The 13175-nt window shown below is 39.6% G+C and overlaps 1 protein-coding gene across 1 annotated transcript in view; it reads right to left on the minus strand.

Annotated features, from left to right (window-relative positions):
* Positions 1-13175, minus strand: part of PLD5 (phospholipase D family member 5) — a 189423-nt gene that overhangs the window by 33642 nt on the left and 142606 nt on the right. The window contains exon 5 of the mRNA XM_074863234.1: positions 6288-6415. Within this exon, the coding sequence (XP_074719335.1) occupies positions 6288-6415 (128 nt within the window). The remainder of the gene's footprint in view (positions 1-6287; positions 6416-13175) is intronic.

A 13175-nucleotide genomic window follows, 5' to 3' on the forward strand; every position in this document is an offset into this window, starting at 1 on the left:
ATTGATCCTTTGCAACAGAGATGATTAGATAAACTTCTGCTATCCAAAACACTGCCCGAACTCATTTCATGAAAGAAGCAAGGTCAAAAAATTCTACTCAGAAGACCAAGCCTTATTTACCAAGAATATGTTTTCATAAATAAATACATAGGTGAAGACATAAGGTATTATTCTTCCAGTCCTCCTCCTGATGAATTTTTAAGATGAAGCAAAATCAAATACCCTTCTGAAGTCTTGCTTTGTATTGGTGAAAGAAATCATACAAGGAATCCAACAGACATAAAATAAATGGGAAAATAAGAACAAGTTCACCTGGTTGGTTTTTTGTCCTTAAAAAAAAAAAAGTATGTTTTACAGCCTGGTTTTTTTGGTCCTTAAAAAATTACATCTTACAGCCACTCTGCTTAAACTGGTCTTAATTTAAAACAATCAAAAGAACAAACAACCCAGAAAAATATATGTGGACTTAAGAGGCATATTAAAAAGAAAAATCCTCTGCCAGCAGTTTTTACACAGCTAACTAATGGAGAAAATCATATGTCTGCTTAGGAACTTTTTTTTCCTTGACATCAGCTGCATCAAAATTTAAGTAGGACTTTTTGAGATAATGCTTTTAAGATGTCACAGGCAAGACAGAGTAAATGACTACCCACATTGGATCTGGATATTGGGGTTTAAGAACCAAGAAGACCAGAGCTTTTGCAACTACTTGATTATCTTTCACACCTTCCATACCTGCAGGGAGATGGCTGCTGGCCCAGGATGCTTGGACAGAAAGTTGGGTCTGTCCCTGGTGGGTGACTGCTCACTGTTACCTGTCTCAGGCATCACCAGCCAGTGTCCTTGTTGCATCCCACGGCTTCCATCTCCTCACAGCTAGCTGATGTCCAGGATCTCCCCCACTTCCAGGATCTTTCCTCCAGCCAGGAACTTCACCTTCTTCTGTTTGGGTCCCCTTCTTTTTTCCAAGACCACTTCTTTCCAGTATCCCTTATTTTCTGGATAGGGACTGACCAAGACTCACTTTTCCCCCAATCTAGTTTCCGTGCATAAGCGCAAGGCATGAGCAGCCTCCTAACTGGTGGTTCTGTCTCATGTCTCTTCAGTAACTGGAGGGCTCCAGACACACCACTTTAGTGCCTTGAGACCTTGAACATTCAAATTTGGACACTAACCCCCACACATACACACAGATACCTGCTACCTGTTAGTATTCATGATTTAAGCTATTTTTTTTCCTACAAAAGCATTTAATATTAGCCTGATTCCACTTCCACTGAAGAAAATAGGATTAATTTTACTTGTTTCAATAATTTTCACTAATAAAATTTTCCAATGGCTGATTATTTGTTGTACATAAAAGTATTTTTCTGAAGTGGTTCAACTAATCCATTACAGATGTTTGCCCACTGGATTCAATTATTCATGTGTGAAGAAAACTTTTCCAAAAATGTTAGTATGAAGAGCTCCAGAAGTGTTTCTTGAGCTGATTAAAGGTTCTGTCCGTACAACAAACATCACGCTTAACAGAATTAAGGAGCTAAATGCATTTGCTAGAACTACGGGAGGGAGTCATGGAACAAAAGAAATATATGACACTTTTTGTTAGCTCTTGCTTTACATTAGTATTATGAATTATAACACCTTTTACATAGCCTATTACTTTTATTTAAGTACATCAATAAGCTACCTGCTCAAGGAGCTAGAAACTAGAATACAGCACCATGGCCACCTTGATTGTTATTAGTTCAAAACACAGGCAAAAATTAATCAGTATATATACCTAATTTTAGGCATGTTTGAGTGAATCCTTTTTCAGCCAAACATTTTAACATAAATGCATATATTTTGCTGAATAAAAATATAGACTTCAACATGTCATTATCTTAAATATATACTTAAGTAGGTTGTACAGCTATGGCCTGAAGATGTTGCTTGGCTTGTTTGATGGTTTCAAGACTAACTTCTTAGTAGGGGAGAGCCTGGGAACTCTGGGAAAACACTTTATCAATTGCATCCATTACCAAATGTATGTCAGTGAAGTGGAAGATGGAAGTTGTACAGCTGATCACGTAGATCTCCTATATGAAATAAAACGTTCAAAATGTGATTTAAAATTTTATCTTCATAATTTTCCTCTTCTAGTATACCCCCTAAATCACATTTAGAAGGCAGAAAGGCACCACAAAGAACAAGAGACCATCTCTCCAGATGTCTTTCATCAAGCTGGTAAACATGTAAGACTTGTTTATACAGTTTTTGCACCATTTTATAAGTTTATAAAAATTTACCAGAAAGAAACTAGATTGGTAGAAAGATTATTTCACTGATAAAATCTTACACAGCTTACTGTATCTAAGAAAGAGGTACCTGTCTAAGGAAATAGTAAAAACTCGGCTGTTCATAACCCAGAATTTTCAACGGGTTATGTAATTGGGCAATACTTGCCATATATTGATAACAACAGGAAATGATGCATCCCTGACACAAAATCTAGATCTGTTCAAAGAAAAGATCAAACTATTTCACTACGAATTCAAAAACATCTAATTTTTGTAAAATCCTATTTTCATGGAGTCTAAATAGTATTTTTCATTTGCTTGTGGGTTTTATTTCAGACTGAAGCAGATAGCTGGCATAGATGATTTCAGCCAAAATTATTAGCTTTTTGGCAAACTTGCAACCTAACTGAAACATAGCTTTACTTGAAAAGTAATGATGTGCTGTCAGACTTGCCTGTAATTTCAAAGCTGAGACTCTGGCAAGTATTAAAACTTTGACAGCAAAGCCACAAGGATATATGCAACTTTAAAGGTTATTCCCCAAGTAATATATGCAGCATACAAAAATCAGTCCTTGATGCAGAAAATTTACTTTTAAAGGAAATACTAGTATTGCTTCTTGTCAGTGCTGGCAAGTCAAGAAGATGGCAACAAAACTCAGTAAGCCTCATATGAGATTGATCTCTTGTGTCCAGCTTATAAATGGAGAGAAGAATTTTCCACAAAGATTGTAAAAACAAAGCTGACACCTTTCGACAAGTCCTGATGTTGTTTTCTAAGGAGCTGTTAAAAATAAATTACTGTTTCAGCTTTAGACTCAGGTTCCCAAGAGAAGAATGACTTTTTTTTTTTTTTTTTTTAAATTCCCCTGCAAAGGGACAAAATAGCAATAAAGTCCACTTATATCTACCACAGTAACCTTGCATAAATATTCGCTGGTATGCTGAGCTGCTATATGTTAAATGCTCTGTACTATTATGTCACAGAAGCCTTTCTACATCTTTAGGCCCCTAGCAAGCAAGAGGTAGGAAGGCTCTGGAACTTTAGCCCAGGGTGAAATACCGTAGAGACCTGCTGCATCTCTAGTGCAACTGCCACACCAGCAAAGCAGGTAGGTGCTCCTATATGAACTATGCAGTGTACTGGCCTGAATGGATGCAAAGGTTCAGTACAGAGGAAGCAATAAACATGCATGTAGAAAGTATAGGGGAAGACATCTGAAAAGATATGACAACCATGCACAGTTAAAATCTTGAGCTTTTAACTGCATTTTAGATATTATTAGATGCAAGACGGGATACACTCACATAACTTACACTGGAACTGTGCTGCTGAATAATGAGACATTGCTAGCTACAAGGTGACTGACTCGTACTGGATGTGACTGTGAGAAGACAACTGCTGTGCTTGACAGGCCAAAGTACCATATGTTTCTAGAATAGCAGAGACCTACTTTATTCTGTGATTTGCTGTCAAGATCTAGTAATACTGGCCAAAGTGGTTTGTTGATTCAATAAGCACAGTTCTGTCGCTCTCAAAGTCAGATGAGCTTTTAAAGGGACCATATGTGACTAATCAACAGCCCAGTCTGCCTTTTCACCATCCTTTCCCTGCAGGTAAACCAGGATGTAACAGGAAACATGCAGTGACATCTGCAGCAAGTTCCCTGCCTCCCGCTGCAAAACTGCACAAGTCCTACCCTGATACTGTGGGCAGTGCAAGTGCAAGGGCCTGGGTCTGAACAGGCCTGGCACTATCTGCTCCACTATTTCCCAGTTAAACTCACTCCTCACACACATTTAGGCTGCTTTGAGACAAGAGGGAATTGATCCCTCAGTTGCAGCTACACTGGGACTCTGATAATGAGAACCTGTGGGAGATGTGCTTCCCCAGTGAGGGCTTGGCTCACCGTCGACTTCAAGATTAGGTCCCATGCATGAGCAAAGCATGTTCCTTGAGGAAAGCACTCAGAATAAAGTGACAGAGTTCTGTGCTTATTTTACCACTTATGTGAAAAGTTCAAGACAGATTATTATTTTAAGGACTGCATATCAGATCTCTTTGACAGCTGCCCTGATTTATTAACCTGTAATGCTGGGGTAAGGAAATTGGATACTCATATCTGATGTCAACAGGAGCCAAGTATCTAATTCCCTTAGGCCCTTCTGAAACCCCAGCGTACATTTCTCAACTAATTGAAAGCAGATTCTCTTTAACTGCAGTTCAGAGAGATTTCTTTTTGCTCTGTAGAAATATTCTGAGTTTCATCTTATCACTACATATAAAAATACACTGTTATATGACAATAAGATGGAAAAACACATCCAAATGCATGCAGAAAAGAGTGTGATAAAACTAACAGTGAGGAATCACATTTGAAACACTGGCCCACAAAGAACTGGCATCAAAGTTTAAGGTAGGTATGTCACAAGAGTTACGATTTACTTCAGTATGAGAAGACCAAACCTATACGGAATTGTAGCATCTGTGATGAAGATCATAAACACAACCATTAAATATAATAATATAATAATCCATGTGGGAGATGTCCTTCTTTTCTCCACATTTATTATTTTCATGAGTACTCGAAATCCCAATTAGAAGAGGCTTCAACGCTAAACTATTTATAAGCTAAATAGTTCTGTGAAGTTATAACATACATATTTCTGATTTTGTTATGACATACAGTTTAGCTCATGAGGCACAGACAATGTATAAACATTTAATTTCAAAACTGTCCAAAAGCCCAAACTATATGTTCTCACATTAATTAAAAATACAACATCCTCTTGGCCAAGACTTTCTCTGGTTTGTTCACAACATCCTGTTTTCTACCAGTCTTCCAGATTCCTTTGTAAACATTCAAAAAGTTACCTTTAAAATAAATGAATACACATAGGAACAGCAAAAAAATGTATTTATTCACTCTTTCTTTACTAAAATGGTTGATTTGTTTTTATTCAGACTTTCAGACTCTTAGCTCCAAACAAACCTTAAAAACTTCAACACAACCAACACACACCTTCTTTTCAAAATCACTAGACTCTATGTTCAAAATTATTTATGTGTATTTGAGATTCTGATTATATTTAAAAAGTAAGCTTTTTTACTGCAACTAATAACGACTTAGAACTACTTCTTTGTCCCCTGTGTTGTGCATTTCAGTTACTGAGATCTAAACCACAGGTCCCACGCTCTATGACCAACAGCAACCTCACACAGCCAGCGGTATGTAGCAAAAATGAACATGACAGCCATTAATAATCCTGAGACTGTTGTGGAAAGAAAAAAGCTACAGATACCTACAAGAAGGCAAATAAGCTGCATTACTGATGAATTACTTCTTCAAAATGGTTGTAGACTGTAGAGAGTCCTCAGCACTGGAGAGGCCTTAGTGTACAGCCTTCAACTCTTATGTTTACGAGGAATCAAAATACAGAATTCTCTCTAATACGTACAACCCCCAAAATTCTCATGCTATTTGCCTTTCTCTACCCATCAATCTCTCCCTCCCCAAGGGTGGCATGTATTTCAGGAAAATACACACCATCCATGTGGACGTCTTACCAAATTTTGCTTTCCTTTATTTAAATAGCAGATGAGAGGGACATTACCACAAAGTTTCCATAATGGTTTGTTTTCCAACAGATTTGCTCACTTTTTTTTTTTTTTTAAATAAATAAACTAGAACTTACAATCTTCAAACAACAAAATCATCACAGAAATCAATAAAGGCCATAAAATTTTTTAAGTTTTTAAAATTTAACCCAAAGCATAACTGTTGAGGATAGCTATTCCAATGAAAAGAAGTAAAATTTATAGTAATACACTTCTGCCAACACAGAAGAGTCATGAAAACTGTGGAAGCACAGTTTTTCATGCTGGCACTTTTGCCAGCAAATTATCAGAAAAAGGAAGATATCCATCTCCACTTACTGGCCTCAAAACCATTACTTTCTTTCCTCATTATACCCTCAAAGGGTATAGAATTATCAATTAAATTACCTGTCCCAGCGATCTCCAGTCTAGGCTGGCACTTCCAATGTACACGTGCTGTTTATCAACAATCCAGAAGGATGACTGAAGCCGACCTTCATTATATGCTGACATGTTCATATATAGCACTTCAGCACCTAGAGATTTAAGGATAGAATAATAAATAACATTGTTTAAAATAACATAATTTATGTTATTAAAAAAAGAAACAACTTCACATTTTAGGGTCTCAGCTTCCAAAACCATTGAGGGATGTAATTAAACAGGTTTAAAATCAATGATAAACAGTTACTGTCCCACTATTTAAGACCTTTAAATAACATATATTCCAGAAAACCAGGTATAGGGAAATTCCCATGCATTACACTGTTTACTTAATTTTCTTCCATTTTAAAAACCAAGTAAGTGCTATTTTTTTTCCAGCACTGTATGTTCCTAAAACTAGTTTATTTTTAAAGGTCTGTTCTGGAACTCAAACTTGCTACATATTATAACAATGACCTTTAAAATATGAAACCAAGTACAACCCCTTCCTGAAAATCAGACTCTGCTCCTTTGCCCTGTGCAGGGGTTCAAGCAGGTAGCCTGTGGTGGGCTGTTACATGGAAAAGACCCTGACAAGAGGAATATGGGTGGATAATTAAGGAGTGAGAAAGTAAGCAAAGGCCTGAAGTATGCTGAAACTGCTCTTAAACCTGCTAATCTGAGACATTCAACCTACCACTTTGCACAGTTTTAATAAGGATTATAGGCCACTGAAATCAAAGGAGCTACTTGTCAGGTAAAAGCACGCTGGCTCCGTCACATCAGTAGGAATGTCTGAATTGGACCAATCAGTATGTTTGCAGGACTAAATCCAGAATATACTTAATATTAGGTGAGTTTAGGGGATTTCTCACATAATTATTGTTCTTTCAGTGCTCCAGTGTTTGTAAGATTAGGTGATTAATCTGAATTAATCATTTCCGAAGTAATCTAAATCTTCACATTTTAGTCATGACAGTAACTGGGGAAGAGGAGCGACGCAAACAGCAGCCTGGAGGGCAGTAACAGTGCCAGCCATCTTCCATTAAACATTCATGGGATCTTCAGTACCATGAATTCTAGTAACGGTTGGATATAAGTCACAACTTCAGAAGAATTCCAGGATACCTGAAGAACTAAAATATACTTCTTTTCACCTAACTTCCAATTTCTGACCTCCTAAGAAACACTCAACTCGCAATTTTAAGCAACAGTTACCAGTGTTAAATATTTCTTTTTTATTATGAAAACTGTAATTCTCACTTGAACAAATGATTCTAGAAGTTCAGACATCAAGAAGAGAAGAAAATTCAGGTAAGATGCCACTTTTCATGAAGCACCACACATGCAACATAGGGTTTTGAGCAAGTTACAGAATTTGGTTCATTGTGCAATTACATCTGCGGCAACACAGTTACCTTTCCAATTTTTTCTAGGTATCAGCCATCCACATTCATCTATGCTTAGAAACAAAGGTATTTTCCAATTTTCCTTGGGACATGTTGCTGCTGACTTTCAATCCATGTGTTAATGAGTAGAACTGTGCTAATTAATGAGATAATGTGCATGAAATAGAAATCAGAAAACACTATAGCAGGTGTTAAATGGTTTAAATTGTTTTCTGATGAATAAACAAAACAAAAGCAACTCCTACTAGCTAAGGAAAACAATTCTGTAAGGCGCTAAACTTCTAGCTGCGTATCTGAAAACTGCATTTAAAATAATTTAACATAGCAATTTGCCACAATCATATTTTCTTTCCATATATCCAATCTGCAACATAAAACAGCAGTATGAATCCAACACCCACAACACCCCTACATCAAATAGGTTATAAATGAAATGTTAGTATTTTTGTATAGGAAAGGCAAAACAGTCAGAAGCAACAATGAGCTTCCTTCTCGTAACCAAGAGCCTAAAATAAACAGAGTTTTAAAACATTTTTGGAATCTCCAATGCCAAACAAAAATGCTAATTGCTGAAGTTACAACAGAAGGCTATTTAACCAGTAATAGTAAAATTAAAACCAGCAGACATCGTCAGTAACCTGGCACAAAATTCAAAAGTTGTAAAACACCAGGATTTGTGGGCGTGGGCAGTTTAGACATGGGCATAAGCAGTGGGGTGGGACTATCACTCTAAAATATAATCTAGGCTTCAATTACCAAAATAGTGAATATAGCAGTGCAGGAGATACTGCTATCACACATACCATTAAAATCAAAACCTGGAATCCAATTTCTTTTTCTTCTGGAAACAGCCAACTCCTAAGGCTGTGGAAACAGTATCTCCAAGTTAATTAAAAAAAAGTCATGTGTTGCAAACAGCAGCTGCTGTGCAGCCTATTAATGAGCCCTTAACTTTTGATGAAAGGAAACATGCATCAGTATTGATAATTGCATCTGCTCCAGAGGCCCTTGAGATGCTTTGTTAAAATAGGCTTATCAGGCCTTCAACACAATCCATCATCCCTAGCATGGTTCAGGTCCCATGAGGAAATTAAATTGGACTGATCAATATGTGAAGCCATAACAGAACTCTTTATCATTCTGCAGTCTCAATTACACAAAGCTGTGGGTCTACTGAGTTCAACCATAAGGCACAATTTGTAGGCTTGATTACTAATACAGATGCCAGATTCTTAAAAAATAAATCTAACAATTTTGTTTCACTGAAGATTAAACTGCAGGGTGAGATCTTGGAGAAAACCAGTGCTGTCACTTAAAACTCAAGTGGATTTGCCTGTCCCATAAAATTGTGCATTCTAAAGGCTGAGCCAGATTGCCCTCTTTCTGCAGGAAAAAAAAGACCACTGTAGGGAGCAAAGCATGCTTTAAATAACAGACATTTCTCTGAGTACTTTTTCTTCTACGTAGGAGGTTTTGAACTCTGTATAAGGGAGATGACTGATGCAGTCTGGGATGCACAGAGGGGACCCTGCCATTGAAAGCCTGGACATTCTCCATGTGATGAGAACACAGCCCCTGGGAGGTGCCAGGCTGCCACTTAACCTCTTGCTTTGTCTCATAATGGAGGAAGAAAACAGAAAACATTAGTAGTATTGCAAAAAGACTGACTTTTCATCCATTTCCAAAATAAATTCAATTCTCAATCCTAAAGTAGAAGGATGGCACAAGCAAGTGCCATTTACCATTTCTAGCCTTGCAACATCCTGTTCGGTCTAACCGCCTGCTCTCAGATACTCCACTAACAATGTCATGAAAGCTACAGGGCAAGCTTGACGTCAAGAACAGGAGCTTAAGGCTAGGTCCTTTTCTATATATTTGAATCAAAACAGTAAGCTGTTAGCAGGAGACTGATCAAGAGCTCATCACATATACGCTCTATTATGAAAAACTGTATGTCATCGAGAAGTGCACCTTGGCGCACCTGTGTTGCAGCATATGCTAGCTGTGGATTTTACTGCTGCTCAAGCAAGGTCACCAGTCAGCTACACAAACCGGGAGATTCTTCTTCATGAGAGACTGCACCAGGCTGGGGTTCACAGGGCTGCCACTTGGCCTCCAGATCCAGGTTTATGCAACAGTAGAGAAGGTGCACTGGGAGGCTTTGGATCCAACACCTGTGAGAAGTCTAGGATACTACCATGTTGTCCTGGTACAGAGGCAACATCACTGAGCCAAATCGCCTCTTTGGTGGATAGGGTAAATAATTTTTGTAAAGAAGATCCAGAAAGAGCAACTGTTTAGGCAGCTATTATCACAGCTGCCTTGAAAGCAAACATGCAAATTCTGCCTGCAACAGTTTCCAACAGCACCAGTTCCAGGCTAAACTCACTCTGGAGTTAGCAAACATTAACGCCCAAGAAACAGAAGCTGCATTTGCTTGTACCACGGCTAAAATTGGCCTTCTGTCTTCACAACTTTCTTACTTTCACGATAGTGTTTTTAAAACCAGAGAGAAAGAAAAATGGGAAAGGGGAAGGACTTAAGTATTGAGAGAAGAGGCAAACAGAGGCATCTGGGAAGTTGCAGCAACAGTGACGGGTGATTCACAACAGGCAGAGCAAGAATGAGAAAAGCGCCAAGAGCCCTGACCTCATTAGCCCTGACAGTAGGAAAGAGTACTGCAATAGAAAGAGGGTGGAGAGAAAGGGAGATACATGATCTGATGGCATGTGTTGGGACTGTGCATCTTGCAGAGCCCCAGGAGAAAGGGTCGTGGAGCCAGGCTGGGCTCTGCTACCCCCTGCTAGGAACGGGAGATTTGTAAAGGTGGAGAAGATAAACAGGGGTTTTTGAATGCCTCTCCTTCCTCACTTTGGGGAAACAGCTTGTCAAGTGCAGGCTGCATAGGCACAGCAGGAGATGGAAGGGTCAGCATGTTGTGGCAGGGGGAGGTACACCGGGCTGTTGGTAGTGGGGAGGTTGTAAAGGGATGGCAAAGGAGAAGGGACAGCAGGATACAAGGAAGCGCTAGTATATGAAATGTGTTTGGCCAGTGAAAGCAACACTGCTTACAGCTCTCTTCTTGTATATTTGCAGTTTGAACTTGACAAATGCTCCCGCACCACATCCAACGCGCTGTGCGTCTTCCAGCCACTGTTCCCAGTGCCACCACCAAGCTGGCCACAGTAGAAACAGCTGCCCTCCTCTCCTTACCCCATTCCTCCTGCCCCTTCACTCTCTTCATTATCATGACCATATGTTTTGCTCACAGCACTTTTTCCCCTCTCCTAATTCTGTGTATTCCCAAGCAAATACTCCAAGCAATGAGGCCTTTAAAAAGGAGTCTGAGAACGTGAGCTGTGGCCTCTTTGTTTCAGCCTGCTGCTGAGTCACTTGGCACACAAAGATACACATTTTGATCTATACCTTTTGAAGGGTGGCCTCAAGCCAGACTCAAGAGCAGACTTAACTAGTCCATGCCGTGAACCCTAGTGCTCACAAGCACATGCACACCTGAGCACAGCTGGTGCTCAAGCCACCTGCACACCACCTTGCACGGCCTCTCCCACATGGGGCTATCAAATGGATGGGACGCAGCACACGCAGCACTTGCCATCATGCCATAGACCTTCTGCATTCTTTCACCTAAACTGAGTTTTCAGATCCAGTTAATCCTCATGTGCTAACTCAGAAAGATCAACAACAGATCCTTTATTACCCCTAGGATGCAAACTTAATTTTTAAAATACAATTTGCTCACTAGGATATGGATGTGTACACATATAGATATAGAAAATTAGTATCTCCTTCCCTACATTTTGCAACAGACCCCTTCATTTTATTTATTTGCTTGCAATTACAAGACTAAGCACAAAGGACACCCACGAATAAAAATAATTTTTACTCCACTGAGACAAAAATCCAGAGTTTTCCATACCCTGCTCACAAGCAGTGGAGTAGCTGTTTCATATTGGGCAGACACAAGTGACCCAGGCAGAGGATCATCTCCCCAGGAATTTTCATGCTTTTTTCTCAACTGATTGCAAAAAGTCTGGAGTTGTTCCAGAAGCCCCATTAGCATGACCTGTCAGCACTCAGAGGAGGACAAGCACAAAAGCAGAGGAATGCACTCCTCGACAACAAAGTTATTTTTACTATGTCTCTGAATGATTAAAAGACAAACTAGACTATTTACTATTTCTGTGCTCTTTATGGAATATTTGATTTGAAATGCAATTTAAAAGTCTGCCTGGCCTTCAGACTTATTTTAAAGAGAGAACACTCAAGGACTTTTAGGGAAATCTCTGATGGTAATACTGTAACTTTGAATCAGCTGTTGTGTTTACATTGCCCTCTGCTCCTCACACACCACCACTCTCCTTCTTAAAAACTGCCAGGGCTGAACAGGAACCACTCTGGGATTATGTGCTATTCACCAGTCCAAGCCCATAGCAACTGTAAAAAAAAAAAAAAAAAAAAAAAAAAAGTGTACAATAAAAGCCTCGCTGCCTTTTCTTTAGGAACTCCATATACAACTGCCACACAAAAATGAAATCATAGAAAGTACATTCTAGTACAAGCCCAAGCAATTGCTGGAAAACCTTCTCAATATACAACTTTTGTTAACACCACCTTGGCCTGCCTTAAACTGTAATATCAAACTACCTGCATGACAAACATACTTTCTTCCTGAATGAAATTCCCACTTGCTCCTCATGTACAATCAGCCATAAACTATGTGCACACGCAGCTTCTCAAAAGAACACCTGCCCCCAAAGTTAATGTTGCCTGTAGCAAAATGAGACTGTTTCTGATGGAGATATTTTCATAAAAAATTACTGTAATGCTTACCGCTTTATTTTACACCATCTGAAGACACTGATAGAAAAATAATTTTGAGGAAATCAGTGCACAGGGGAGAGGAATCTCTGACTGTAGCTCCATGGGCCCCTCTGGTCTGTCTCTGGACAGCATCCTGCAGCACCCACTGGAATTGCAATGGATGGGCCCACGCACTCAGGGCTGTGGCGTGGGTGGATCAGGGAAAACACAAAGAAAACACTCCCTGCCCCCTGTGTGCTGCCACTGCTCATCTCCACTGGCACGTTCCCCAGCCAGCTCACGTGCCCATGCCTGGCTGAAGCTTGGAGGAAAGGCTGCTATGAGCAAGCTTCTCTGAGCAGACAGGCTGCAGTCAAGGATCTCCCTGTGGAGTTGCGGGTGTGAGAAGAGGACTTCCCAGCCCCCTCTCCAGGCACTGAGCCAGCTTCTCGCCTGGTTCCCTTCCCTCCCCAGAAGACTGTGACACACTGTTGGGCTCTGTCCTGCATGATCAGGGAGAACAAATATCCTCTACACTCACCATTGTTTTTTTGCTTTGTTTTTCACTCATTCAGTGGATTGAAATAATTTCTGTGAGCCAGCACAGCCCCAGAAACTGCTCTATCCACACAGTTGAAGAAGC

The sequence above is a fragment of the Strix uralensis genome, chromosome 3, assembly GCF_047716275.1.
Source record: "Strix uralensis isolate ZFMK-TIS-50842 chromosome 3, bStrUra1, whole genome shotgun sequence".
NCBI lineage: Eukaryota > Metazoa > Chordata > Aves > Strigiformes > Strigidae > Strix > Strix uralensis.